The sequence below is a fragment of the Sminthopsis crassicaudata genome, chromosome 6, assembly GCF_048593235.1.
Source record: "Sminthopsis crassicaudata isolate SCR6 chromosome 6, ASM4859323v1, whole genome shotgun sequence".
In the NCBI taxonomy this organism is placed as follows: Eukaryota; Metazoa; Chordata; class Mammalia; order Dasyuromorphia; family Dasyuridae; genus Sminthopsis; species Sminthopsis crassicaudata.
In genome coordinates this window covers 139,875,112-139,890,437 of record NC_133622.1, presented here as the reverse complement: position 1 = coordinate 139,890,437, position 15,326 = coordinate 139,875,112, and the positions used below count along the sequence as shown (strand labels likewise).

Sequence of the window (15,326 nt, the reverse complement as noted above, 5' to 3'; positions counted from 1 at the left end):
TTTTAAATTTTTAATTAGTTTTATAATTATAATTTTTTGACAGTACATATGCATGGGTAATTTTTTTTAACAATAGTATACCTTGTATTCACTTTTCCAAATTTTCCTCTCCCTCCCTTTACTCCCTCCCTTAGATAACAGGCAATCCTATACATATTAAATGTGGTACAGTGTATCCTAGATACAATATATGTGTGTAAAATCAAATTTCTTGTTGCACAGTAAGAATTGGATTCCGAAGGTATAAGTAACCTAGGTAGAAAGACAATAGTGCAAACATTTTATACTCATTCCCCATTGTTCCTTCTCTGGGTGTAGCTGTTTCTGTCCATCATTGATCAACTGGAACTGAATTGGATCTTCTTTATGTTGAAGATATCCACTTCAATTAGAATATATCTTCATACAGTATTGTTGTTGAAGTGTATAGTGATCTCCTGGTTCTGCTCATTTCACTCAGCATCAGTTCATGTAAGTCTTTCCAAGCCTCCCTGTATTCATCCTGCTGGTCATTTCTTACAGAGCAATAATATTCCATAACATTCACATACATAATTTACCCAACCATTCTCCAATTGATGGGCATCCATTCATTTTCCAGTTTCTAACCACTAAAAAAAGAGCGCCGCAAACATTTCTTTCCCTAAAAGAAAGAAAACTTATCCTAGAGAATCACCAAGTTTCTTTTCTTATTCATGTGTATGAATTTGTGAGTTTATTTCTGTATTAAATAAATTTAACTTGTTTTTTTTTCAATGATTCCTGTTTCTTTTTTGATTAATGCTCTCCTAATGACCCTTGGATAAGGTGAGACTTTAATGGAAATTGTTCATTTCAGACATAACTGTTTCTGACCCACACTGCTTCCCTATTTCATTACCTCTTTAAAAAAAATAATCTCAGAATTGACTCAAATTTATAAGAAATCAAGCCATCCTCCAATTGATGAGTGGTTAGAAAATTTTCAGATGAAGAAATTGAAACTATTTCTAGTCAAATGAAAAGGTGCTCCAAATCACCATTGATCAGAGAAATGAAAATTAAGGCAACTCTGAGATACCATTACACACCTCTCAGATTGGCTAAGATGACAGGAAAATATAATGATGAATGTGGGAAGGATGTGGGAAGACTGGGACACTGATATATTCTTAGTGGAATTGTAAACGAAATCCAAGCATTCTGGAGAGCAATTTGGAACTATGCTCAAAAGTTACCAAATTGTGCATACCCTTTGACCCAGCAGTGTTACTTCTGTGCTTTTCTATCCCAAGAAGATTGTAAAGGAGGGAAAGGGATCCACATATGCAAAAAAAGTTTGTGGCAACCCTTTTTATAGTGGCTAGAAACTAGAAATTGAATGGATGCCCATCAATTGACAGCAAGGTGACCAGTAAGAACCTGTTGCAAAAGAAATATGGTATATGGAATGTTATGGACTATGAATATTCTGCAAGAAATGACCAATAGGATATTTCAGAGAGGCCTGGAGAGACATACATGAATTGATGCTAAGTGAAATGAGCAGAACCAAGAGATCATTATATATGGCAACAACAATACTATATGATGATCAATTCTTCTGGCCATGGCCATCTTCAACAATGAGATGAACCAAATCAGTTCCAATAGAGCAGTAATGAATTAAACCAGTTACACCCAGCAAAAGAACTCTGGGAGATGACTATGAACCACTACATAGAATCCCCAATCCCTCTATTTTTGTCTGCCTGCATTTTTGATTTCCTTCACAGGGTAATTGTACACTTTTTCAAAGTCCAATTCTTTTTGTACAGCAAAATAACTGTTTGTTATATATGTATACATATATTGTATTTAATTTATAAGTTAGCATATTTAAAATGTATTGGTCAACCTGCCATCTGGGGGAGAGGGTGGAGGCAAGGAAAGGAAAAATTGGAACAAAAGGTTTGGCAATTGTCAATGCTGTAAAATTACCCATGCATATATATGGTAAATAAAAACTATAATTAAAAATTAAAAAAAATAAATTGAAATGCCAAATGTTTAAGTTGATAGAGGCTCTGAAGTTAACTGAGTTCAAAAGATAGAGATATGGTTAGATTTTTCCCTTCATAAAACTGTCTATGGCAGCTCTTTGAATGATAGATTGAAGTAAAAAGAGATGTGAGGCAAGGAGAATAATTTGAAGATTACTGCAAGAGTTCAGGTGAGAAATGATGATCATGAACTAAGGTTGTACCTGTGAGAGTAGAAAGAAAGTGATATGTAGAAGAGATGAAAACAGAAATTTAAAAATTTAGAACTGATTAGATAAAATATAGATATACATGCATATTCAATCAGTTACTAGATCTTTAACTTTGAGGCATGTGTGTATATGTGTATATGCATGCCCACATATCTTATGTATATGTATAGTGCAAGAGAGAAAAATCCAAGATGTCATCAGGATTATAAACCTGCAAACATCTTTATTCACCTTCTCTTGGGTACTTTTGCCCCATTTGTCTCCTTGGGGATGAGAGATTGTGTCAGATGCCCTTTAGCTATAGAGTTGGGGATACAAAGATCCAAGGGATCTGCAAGAGTTCTCAGAATTCCTATTGACTACCCACAGAAGTAGACTTCCAATCTTAAACTGCTTTCTTTCCCCAAGTGGCACCAAGTTCTGGGTCTTCAACTTTTGATCTGTCTTTAGGAACCAAAGTATCTGTGTTAGAGGGAAGAAGAAAGGGGCCTGTCAAGCTGTCCCTGACCTTGGGTATATGTCATATTACTGAGGGGACTAAGGTTTAGCAATAATACCAAAGGCAAATTCATTTTTTTTCTCTCTGCCAGGGAAAGGTGTCAGGAGTGGGGTAGACCCTTTGTTAGTGGGGAAAGTGTAGGAAGGGAATATCTATTTTTGCTTGGTCACAGAAAGAATGTAAAACAATAAATATGAAATCTCTATTGAAGTCTTATGCCTCAAAAAAAATTATTACTACCCAGCAAATAGTAATAGATAAGTTTGAATAAATGGTAGATTGGTGGTGGTATAGAGAACTATTCTGTGCATATTGAATTTGAGTTTTCAATCAGTCAAAACATTAAATAGATAGTAGTCAATAATAATAATTTACAAAACATCTTATATTTTGCAAAGCACTTTACAATTATGGCATTTATGCTTTGAGGTAAATTCTATTATTCTAATTTTACAAATAAAGAAACTGAGGCAAACAGACGTTAAGTATCTGAGGTTAGATTTGAACTCAAGTTTTCCCAATTCCATGTAGGGCACTGAGAGGACTAGTCACTTTAGAATAAGAAGTTCAGTATAGTGATGAGTTCAGAAGCCAAATTGCAGAGGATTTGAATGGAGAGACCTAGTTTAGATGGTATTTCAAAGATTGCTTTTAGGAAGGAAAGAGACATAGAAAGTAATAGAGAACTAGGGAGATGATTTTCATGTATATAGCATAAGCCTAGAGTCCTTAAATGACTTTCATAACTCAAAGTAGGTCACAAAAGCAGAAATGCAAAGTCAGGTCCTCTGATTCTAGATGTGGTGTTCTTTCTATTGCAACTCATTTCAATCATATCAACAATTCTTAATTTCATTACTTATTGAGATTTTTTTTTGTTCAATCCTTTCAGTCATGACCAATTCTTTATGACCCCATTTTGAGTTTTCTTGGCAAAGATACTGGAGTGATTTGTCATTTCCTTCTCTGATTCATTTTACAAATAAGGTTAAGAGACTTGCTCAGGGTCATGCAGCTAAGTGTTTGAGGCCAGATTTGACCTCAGGAAGATACATTTTCCTGACTTTAAGCCCCAACACTCTATACCCTGTACAACCTAGCTGCCTTTTACTGAGATTAGAGCAGATTTTTTTTTCTTTACGGTGGCCTTAATCATAATTAATTACTTTGGATAAAGTTACTTTCTAATGGATGTAGCAGCCTAAGGAAACTTTAAAAATATGAAAGATGCTTTAGAAGCAGAATGTTTCATCAATACTTCAACATATCAGCATGGTTCTACCCCAGCAGTCTATGTGATACTCTATACAAATAGTGCTCAATTACTCTTCCAAAGAAAATTAATTCCTAATGGCCAAGAGAAAAGTCACATCAAATTCCTTATAGTTGAACTTAACATTGATAAATGAATATGTAAAGAGAAGACCCTCTCAAAATGCAATATATTTGGATACCTTGATGTTTTGTTTTTGTTTTTTTTTTAATCCAGACCATTTTCATGGTAACAAGGTTTATTGTAAATACCAAAGGCAAATTTTCTTTTATTAAAGAAGAATACTACTGGAAATAATTTAATGATATCACAAAAGCAATTTTATATTCATAAATTGAATTTCAAGTCAAAAGTAAATTCATTATTAGAATGAAAAGATGTGATAATTTTTAAACTTAAAAAGTCCTCATAATGATCAAGATCATCTTTTCTTATTTGTTTCTTTAAAAGAGTAACAGCAGAAAAAAAAAAGGCTTAAGGAAACAATATTCAAATACATCTAAATGTTTCTGAATATGTAAAAAATGAAGATTTTATACTAAATGACCATTAAGGTCTCTTTCAGCTCTAAAATCTCAGATCCTACATTTGAGTTGTCTGAACAGTTTAGTCACATATTGATATTATTACTAACCAATACAAGTACTGCCTGTGATAACAAAAAAAAAAAAAAAAAAAAAAAAAAAAGTCCAGATTGTAAAGCGTGCAAACTTCCTAACTTCCTAACTAGTTACTAAGGAGTTCATGGCAGACGTGTATTTTTTGTGGGTAATGGGAAAAGAGTTACACAAATTAATCAATTGTAGTTGTCTTTAATATTTGCTTTAATATTTGAGATATTGTTGAATTTCTATTGTAAAATTCTCTAAAAAAAAAATTGGAGTGCATAAAGAGTCCTCCCCCCAGCTATTTAAAAGGGAATGTTTAATTTGATCTGAAGTAAATTTAAACACAGAAGAGCATGTACCATGTTGGTTTTCATGGACAAATAGCTAATGCCTAGTAATATAGTCTCATTTCAGGTTAAATTCAAAACTAAATTTACTTCATTTTATAATTACACATATGAGCCAATCATTTTTATTGTACATTTTATTCATTTAAACTTCACTGTGACTCTCCTATGAATCATTAGTAATGTGAAAATTAAATAACATGAACACAAGATTTCCTTCCACAGATAAAACAAAAGAGAATGACATCGACTTTTAGTTGAAGTGTTACTGATCAAATTTAATGGCAGTGTCGTGGTCAAACCGCATATCACCCTTTGAATATTTAAGGCCAAGTACAAATTTAATTTTTCTTAGACTGGGTGAGAAGCCACCGGAGTTTCCAATCATCACCTGCAAAATTCTGTCAATCTGTTAGTGCCTAATTCTGTCTATGACACTTTTGGATTCAGGTCTTTTATGTAACTATCCCCCATAATTTTGTATAATACTGAGTTGTTTATGAAAAGTAAATAGTCTTTTGTTAATTTTTTTTTGGCTAAGTAAAATGAACTGTTCCACAAAAGGCAATTCTTTCTCTGATTCTTATTCATTACAAATGCCAAGAATATTGTCCAATATTCTTAGGCCTATCTATCCTGAGTATGAAGAGTACGCTCATTCTAGAATATTACATCTGCACTCCTAATCTATCACTTCACTATATCAGGACACATCCATTACATGAAATAAAAATTAATTATTACACATTGTCATGTGTAAAATTAACCCTATGTCATTCTTTCTTTTGTAAGTAAATAACTCTATATACCTTATCCAAACCTCAGTAAAGATGTGTGATTTGCTCAATGTCCCACAAAGAGCTCTATCTCTAGAGATACAACAAGATCAATCTGAACTGAATAGTCTGACAATTACTACAATCTAAATCTTTTTAAAAGGAACCAAATTAATTTTGTTTTTGAAAGTTGATTACTGTTTATGTCCAAATAGCTCTGTAGTGCCCAAACAATAGAAACTGACTAGGACAATTAAAATAAATCAAACTTATTTGATCAAGAGTGCATTCATGGCAGAGCCAAAATGGTGGAGAAGCCACACGGAACTTTTTAAGCTCTCTCATTCCCTTTCTACCAACTATTAACTTCAGCCTCAAAAATAATGCTTGACTGGTAAAACCCACGAAATTTGGAAGTACAACTTACCAGCGGAAGAGAATCAGGAATATCACCAGAAAAGGTTTAACCTGAGGTGGTGGGAGTAGACCAGTGCAGAGCAGGGATAGAAATGGAAGTTGGGTAGCCTCTGTGATTGGAAGGTTTACATAGAGCTCGCTGCCATAGCCTGACTGCTTTGCTTTGGTGGTGGAGTAGTGGACCAGCAGAGAAGTTGGAACCTAGGGTAGTGGGTACTCTGAGGGATGCCAAAGCCTGAGAGGATCTGACTGCGCCCACCCAGGACCAGAAGTGACTGAGCACAGACCATAACACAGCTCTTCAAGGCATTCTGCAGCAAGGAGCTCTTGTTGGGGGACAGTCACACACAGCAGGGGCACAGCCCAGGGCAGACTCTTATCTACACAGTGAGGAGCTTGGCCTGGAGTAGTGGAATTTCACCAGCTTGATTGTGCTCCCCAAGCAGAGACACTTCCAATGCGACTGCTAATACTCAAAGTGGGTGTTTGTGGGGGGGTAGTGATACCTTTGCTCCTTAACCTCTAGCCCCAAGGTGGTCACTAATCCTCACAGCAGGGCTCCTCTCAGGGCACTTACACAGCCCAGCCCATGATACCCAGGCCTACTCACTTCCCTGTGGAGCTCTTACCAGAGTCCTCCCGCAGCTCCACCATTTTTCACAGTCCATTGAGAGGACAGATATACCCATCCTTGCTCTATAGAGGAAGCTGTTTACCTCCTTGTATTGAAGGAAGACCCAGAAGGCTTTTTAAAAAATGAGTAAAAAAAATGAAGAAAATGATCTATAGCTTCTATGCAGAAAAAGAGCGAGTTTCTAACCTTGAGGAGACTAACAGCAGACAGCTTCCAGACAATATCAGAAATAACGCTCTCCTAGAAGAGACTATTAAAAATCTAAAAATCGAATTAGAAGAAAATTGGGGAAAGGAAAGAGAAGCTATGCAAGCGAATAACAATGTCCTGAAATTTGAATTAGAAAAGGTAAACAACTTCCTGAAATATGTGAATTGGAAAAGTAAAGAATTCCCAAGAAAGTGGGATTTGTGGATTGGAAAAATAAAATAACTCACTAAAAAAACAAATTTAGTGAAATGGAAAAAAATTCCACAGAGCAAAACAACCCATGCATATATCTGGTAAATAAAAACTATTAAAATAAAAAAAAATTAAAAAACACTGCATTCCTTTGCCCTTAGGATCAAAGGGTTAACTAAATTAAGTTTGGGTTTTGTTTTAGTCTCTCTTAGATCGAACTTTCAGAAATGATATATATATATATATATATATATATATATATATATATATATAAAACACAGGAAAACTTGAAAACTACAAAAAAAAAAATATTTGCAGTTACGATACTCTTCCATTTTCCCACCTCATCATCCTGATCAGACTTCATTTTCTTTCCTTTGCAACCAAGAAGTAATTCATTTAAAATTTACCAAATAGAATCTACCTTAGAATTTTTTTTATCTATCCCTACTCAACCCTTTCCAAACATCAATACTCAGTTTCCCCATTCAACTTGATTTTCCATCGTTTATTGTTTATTGTTTATTGGCTGTTGTATTGGCTAAAGAGCTGCTAGAGGGAAGCATACTATTCTGGTGATGATCATTTAGCTCATCTAACCCCAACTTTTCCTTCAATACTGCAGGGCAACTATTTTTTTCTGGATTGATTATGATACTTCCCACACAATCTGTTTCAAATCTTCTATGTCCTTCCTGCCTTTGCCTCTCATAATAGGATCTATCTCACTTCATACTTAACTGAGAAAATTAAATAAATTTTCACATGCTCCCTTTTCCCTTTTATTCTCCAAATTCCCTATTTTCCTCCTTTGCTTTACAAGGGAATTCCTTCTATGCAGATGACTTTTGGAGATATATATTCAGTTTTTCTCTTTATCTTGAGCTCCATTACCTACTGATATCTTCATCTGGATATCTAATAGTAATCTCAAATATAGTATTCCAAAATGTACACATAATGTTCCTGTACTGCCCTATTTCTGTCAAGTACCGTCATCCTTTTAGGTTACCCAAGTTGGCAGCCTATGAGTCATCCTTCACTAATCATCTTTCTTCACTCATTCTGGTATCAAATCAATTCCCTTAGTTCTTAATTGATTTCCTTATCTCCAGCTTGCCCTTTCTCCATTCATTCTCCAACTAGGGGCCAATTTTTTATCTAAAGTACATTTCTAGGAACATAACTTTCCTCTGTGTGCTTTAAAGCTCATCACAACTTGTTTCAATCAACTTTTCTTGAATGATTGCCTGTTGCCTTTTTATAAATTCTGTCTTCTAGAAAAATAAGCTGCTTACATATTTCTTATGTATGGCATTCAATTTCCTTCTTTCCTGCCTTTGTACAAGCTATTCTTTTGTCTAATTTATTTTCCCTTTTTATCTTTGCTCCTTAAAATCCCTTATAAGGTCAAGTATCCCATCCCATTTCAGATTTTTGATAAATTGGTAAGGCCTGTTTTTATTTGGTTAGCTTTTATTTTTCTGAGTTCAGACTGTCACTCCCCACCCCATCCTCAGTAGAATATAATAATAATAGGATAGGGCTTATTTTTTTTTTGTCTTTTGTAGCCCTAACATCTTGTGTACTACCAGACAGATGGTATGTGCCTAATGAATTCTGTTTGAATTGAATACATATTATTTCTTTCTTCTGTGTTAAAAGACTATTCAGAGTATTGGGGCACATATGTATTTCTTCACATTCTGTTAAATCTAGAAAAAAACTTGGGGCTTCTACGGGAAATTTAAATTCAGGTAAATTGTTCTGTCTCTGTCTAAATGCCCATAGAATTCAGCTGAATCCAAAAGCAAGAATGATAATAGCAAACAAATAAATTAAATACAGTAGATATGAAAAGACTCAAAAGTTAAAAAAATATTTTTTTCTTCAAATGTCATGCTAAATAATAGTTCTAATTATATTTTCAAGCATTTAAAATCTTATTTGCCCCTCTATAATAGTAATTTATCACTTATATTTTTAAAAAGTGGGATGACGGGGAAAGGAGACAAATGAGGAGAATATCAAGAAGTAACAATTATATTTTTATTAGAAAACATTGATCAATTAGATCATGAGTTGTTTGCATTTGTTTTGAGACTTTCTTACTCAAATAAATTTAATAAAAATGTAATCATAAATGTGATGTTTTATTTAGATATGCATGGATTTTTCTTAGTTGGGCAGTAAGTAAACCAGAAATAGCTTTACAAATGGTGACACAAAAACAAAAAATTCTAGAAAAAGGTATATTTTTCATAAAGAAATGGGAGACTTACCATAATCATTATCATAGAAAATGATGAATTTCTGCCAGGCATATTCTGTGACCACTCTTAAAATAACATCATTAAGATACACAGGTGGACGGATAGAGAGTGTATAGTCATCATTTCTGTTGCTTCGGGTGAGTCCACAGCCACTTCTTGGTGTTCCAGCTGTTGAACGTTGAATAAAGAGGTGAGGGATGTGCATGGCATCTGCCAAAGATTGAAGTGATCCAGCTGATGTACAGCCAATGGAGCTGACAAGGGCCAAGATGCCTTGATTCATGAGGTCACAGGCTGTAAAGAAACACAGTCATATTCAGAATGACATAGGTTTTTCAAATTCTGTTTTCTTAAAATATTTCCATTGTAGACAAAAAGGTGAAAAACAGATAAGTTGAAAAAGCAATATAAAGTAATGAAATATAAAATGTGTAGGGGGAGGAAACAGTTTATAGAAGATGATCTAAGATTTTGGTCACTGTAGAGGGTCACAGAGAGTGGGAGAACTCTGGGTGAGATATAAGACCCTTGAGCCCAGAGGGAACTTGCTAACAATGTTTGGTTTGTCTCCTCATCTCACCTAATAGCTCTCAGCACTCCTGAGAAGTCAGGGGGTGGTGATAACCTGTGTTGTGATTGAAACAGAGTGATACCAAGTGGCAAACTACATAGAATAGCAAGTTGTTTTATGTGGTCCCATGTGTACAGTATAGATTTGTCACATGCCCAGTGTTTTTGTTACACAAGGGTATGAGGGTATAAAAAGGGGAAAGTCCTTGGAATAAACAGATTCTATATTTCCACGATCCTCAGGAATCCCACTTTATCACTTCTCCATTAAGGTGGTATATTTGAATCACTCTGGCATGTGGGTTCTAGAAAGCATGGTATGTTTTGTCACCCCAACTTGGGGGCTCTAAAAAGCAGAACATAACATTTGGCACCCAACATGGGGCCCTAGAAATATATGGCATTGCAAAGCAGGGCACAAATCAGCTGAGTTCAGTGGAAAAGTCCCTATTATCCGGAATAGGGTAAGTATAAAAATAAGCAAGTGGAAAGAATCATAAAGGCTAAACTAGTCACTTTTGTTTTTCAACTAAAATGAAGCAAATACTAAGAAAAAAGCCTCCCCTCCAAGAGAAGAATGAAGCATGTTTAGTTAGGTTAACAGAGAAGCAAGGTTTGTACGTAACTCAGAAGCAGATAACTGAGTTCTCAGATACCCTGGAGTATCTGAGATGTGGAAGTTAGTAGGAGAACAACTAACTGAATACAATGGATTAAAGAATCTCACAAGTTTTAAAAAGAGGAAAGATTTTAACTTGGCAGCCAGACAAGGAAATATTAGGAGAAAAGCAAGCAAAGAGTTGGTGCCCATAGCCCCAGAGAATACAGCAGGTGGGGCAGAGCTAAAAAAGTCTCTCTCTCTCTCTCTCTCTCTCTCTCTCTCTCTCTCTCTCTCTCTCTCTCTCTCTCTCTCTCTCTCTCTCTCTCTCTTCTCTCTCTCTCTCTCTTTCTCTCTTGCTTTTTGCTTTGCTTCTTACTGCTCTAGGAGATGTACAGAGTACTACCAATTGGGCAAGAAAATAGTTAAGTATTTTAAGTAACATGGGCTGTTGGAAGAATTCAAGAAGTACCTTAAAAGATACTTAGAAAAAATATGCAAAAAGGAAATGAGAGCCCTGAAAAAGGAAACACAGAAATTGTCTGAAGAAAATAACTCTTAAGAGATATTTTTTTATGAAGTAGAAAAACAAAACAAATCCTTGAAAAACAGAATTTCTGAAATGAAAAAAATGCACAAAACAACTCATTTGGCCAAATGCAAAAGGAGATAAAAGAGCTACATGAAGAAAATAATTCACTAAAAATTAGAATTTAATAACTGGAAGCAAATGACTCAATAAGACATCAAGAATAGTCAAACAAAACCAAAAAGAAAAGAAGAAAGAAAAAGAAAGAAAAAAAGAAAAGAAAATATAAAAACTTATTGGAAAATAGATCCAAGAGAAACAATCTAAAAATTATTGGACTACTTGAAAACCACAATGAAAAAAAGAGCCTAGACAACATCTTTCAAAAACTCATCATGGAAAACTGTTCTGATATCCTAGAATCAGAGGGTAAAATAAACCTTCAAATGAATACACCTATCATCACCAAAATGAAAACTCCCAAGAATATTATAGGCAAATTCCAGAATTATCGCATAAATGAGAATATATTGCAAGCAGCCAGCCAGAAAGAAACAATTCAAATATTAAGGAGCCACAATCAGTATGACTAAAGACCTAGCATCTTCCACTTTAAAGGATAGAATGGCCAGGAACATAATATCCCAGAAGGTAAAAGAACTTGGACTGTAGCCAAGAATTAACTATTCAACAAAATTAAGGAAAAAGATGGATATTCAATGAAATATGGATTTTTTCATTTATTTTTGATTAAAAGATCAGAGTTAAACAAAAAATTTGATCCAGAACTCTAGAGAAACATTAAAAGGGAAGAAAAAAACATGCATTTTTTTAAAGTTAAAATGTTTAAAAAAAAAGATAAAAATAAAATAAAATAAAATGAAATAAAAGTTAAAATGTTTACATCTCTGTATGGGAAGATCACATGTTTCACTCTTGAAAACTATCTTTGTTGGAGGTATATTTAGAGAGTATAAGTATAATTTGACTTTACCATGATGATATAAAAAAAAGGTATGTTTGGAAAAGGGATTGTATTGGAGGAAGGGGAAAAGGGAGGTTAAAATGGGGTAAATCACATCACATAAAGAGGCAATGAAGACCTATTATAGCTGGAAAGAAGGAGGAGGATAAACATGTGAATCTTAATCTCATCATAGTTGGCTCAAAGAGAATATATCAAATATATTTAGTTTAATATTGAAACTTTTCTCATCCTAGAGGGAAGTAGGAGGAGAAATGGGAAGGGAAAGGAGAGGCAATAGAAGGGAGAATATAAATAGAAGGGGAAAGGGAAAAGAAAGGGGGGAGAGACTGAAAAAGGGGAGGGTAGATTGATGGAGATGGTGGTGAGAAGAAAAATAGTAATGAGGAGGGAAAGGAGAAAAGGAAAGAAATATAACTTGGGGAAAAACAGGATGGCAGGAAATAGTAATTTTTACTGTGAATGTAAATGGATGAAATCTCCAATAAAACAGAAGGGGGACAGCAAACTGGATTAAAAGCCAGAATCCTACAAAATATTATTTACAGGAAATCCATTTAAAGGACAGTGCTACCTACAGAGGAAAGATAAAAGACTTGAAGAGAATCAATTATGGTTCATCTGACGTTAAAAACAAAAAGCAGAAGACACTTCCAGAAGTGGAGCCAAGATAGTGGATAAAGTTAGGAAACTGCTCAAGCTCTCCCAGTTTCCCTCAAAAACTTCATGAAATCAAGCCTCTGAACAGTGTCTGATAATAAAATGACTCCCCAGCTCAAGAGGGACTGAAAAAAATTCAAGAAAGGTCAGTCTCACTGGGGTGAAAAGGGTATTCAGCCCAGCTCAGATAGACTCTGGGAAAGCCAGTGAGAGGGTTTTAACCACAGCTAATCAGTAGCTAAGACCCTCAGTCCTGGCTCAGTAGAAGAGCAAATCAGTGGAGTAGCTTCCAATCCCAGCTCAGAAGGCAAACTCTGGGAAACCAGACTGTTTTCTGAAAAGAGCAGGCAAAACTATCCCCTGCTAAACAGAATTGCACAGGAAGCTTGGGGCAACTCCATCTTTACCCCAGGAGCAGAATTCCACCTTAAAAGTGAAAAAGAGAGAAAATATCAAAAGAAAAGGAAAGAAATTGAGTAAGAAACAGAAAAGAACCATTACCATAAAAAGCTACAATAATGACAGGGCAGACTAAAACTAAAACACAAACTGAGGCAAAGACAGAATGTGCACAGAGGAAATTTCAAAAAGTGATATGAATTGGTTTCAAGCCAAAATAGGCTTCTTGGAAATATTAATAAAAATAAAAGGTAAATTAAGGAAGGAGAAAAAAATGAGAAATGAAATGGAAAGTAATCATGAGAGAGTTAACATCTCAGTGGTAATAAGGGAGAATTTTATATCTCTAGATGCCTACTTGCATAAAATAAAGAGAAAATAAAAGAATTGGTCTTGTAACTAAAAAAAAAACTAGAAAAAGAGCAAATTAAAAACCCCCAATCAAACACTAAATTTGAAATCTTAAAAATAAAATGAGAGATCAATAAAATTTAAAGCAAAAAAAAAAAAAACTATTGATTAATAAATAAAACTAAGAGTTGGTTCTATGAAAAAACAAACAAACAAGAAAATAGGTAAACCTTTGGCAAATGTAATTAGAAAAAGGAAAGAGGAAAATCAAATTGTTAATCTTAAAAATTAAAAAAGGAGAATTCACCACTAATGAAGAGGAAATTAGAACAATAATTAGGAGTTACTTTGTGCAATTTTGTGCCAATAAATTTGATAACTAAATGAAATGGATAAATACCTTAAAAATATACCTCGTCCAAATTAATAGAGGAAGAAACAAATTGCTTAAATAGTCCCATTTTAGAAAAATAATTACACGCTATTAATCAACTCCCTAAGAAAAAGACTCAGGATCAGAGAGATTTACATGTGAATTCTATCAAACATTTAGAGAACAATTAACTCCAATGCTATATAAACAATTTGAAAAAATAGGGAATGAAGGAGTCCTATCAGATTCTTTTTATGACACACACACAGTACTGATACTTAAATCAGGTAGGACAAAAACAGAGAAATAAAATTATACCCCAATTTCCCTAATGAACTGTGATGAAAGCATCTTAAATAAAATACTAGCAAAATGATTACAGAAAATCATCCCTAGGATAGTACACCATGACCAAGTAGGATTTATGCCAGGAATTCAGGGCTGATTCAATATTAGGAAAACTATTAACATAATTGACTATATCAATAACCAAATTAACAAAAGCCATATGATCATCTCAATAGATGAAGAAAAAAACATTTCATAAAATCCAAAACCCATTCCTCCTAAAAACACTAGTGTATAGAAAAAAATTGACTATTCCTTAAAATAGTCAGTACCAATTATTTAAAGCCATTAGTAAGCATCATATGTATTGGTTATGAACTGCAATCATTCCCAATAAAATCAGGAGAGAAACAAGGTTGCCCACTATCACCATTACTATTCAATATTGTATTAGAAATGCTAGCTTTGGCAATGAGTTGAAAAAGAGATTAAAGGAAGTAAAGTAGGTAATAAGGAAACCAAATTATCACTCTCCAGATAATATTTTTGTATAGTTAGAAAACCCCAGAGAGTCTACTAAAAAGTTATTAGAAATAATCCAACTTTAGCAAAGTTGCAGGATACAAAATACATCCACATAAATCTTTAGCACTTTTATACATCACTAACAAAATCCAACAGCAAGAGATACAAAGAGAAATTCTATTTAAAATAACATCGTATACCAAAAAAATCATCAAAATGGGTTGATGATTTAGGCATAAAGAATGATATTTTAAATAAATTAGAAGAACATAAAATAGTTTTACCTCTCAGCCTTGTGGAAGAGGAAGGAATTTGTGTCTAAAGAAGAACCAGAGATCACTATTGATCACAAAATAGAAAAATTTGATTGTATCAAGTTAAAAAGCTTTTGTACAAACAAAACTAATGCAGACAAGATTAGAAGGGAAACAGGGAAAACATTTTTACAGTCAAAGGTTCTCATAAAGGCTTCATTTCCAAAATATGTAAAGAAATGACTCTAATTTATAAGAAATCAAGACATTCTCCAATATATAAATGGTCAAAGGATATGAACAGACAATTTTCAGATGTTGAAATTGAGACT

At 33.9% G+C, this 15,326-nt stretch overlaps 1 protein-coding gene across 4 annotated transcripts in view; it reads right to left on the bottom strand.

Annotated features, from left to right (window-relative positions):
* GRID2 (glutamate ionotropic receptor delta type subunit 2) overlaps window positions 1-15,326 on the bottom strand; it is a 1,921,766-nt gene that overhangs the window by 1,006,046 nt on the left and 900,394 nt on the right. For all 4 annotated transcript variants that reach the window (XM_074276291.1, XM_074276292.1, XM_074276293.1 and 1 more), the window contains exon 3: window positions 9,472-9,756. In XM_074276291.1, coding sequence (XP_074132392.1) covers window positions 9,472-9,756 — 285 coding nt within the window. The remainder of the gene's footprint in view (window positions 1-9,471; window positions 9,757-15,326) is intronic.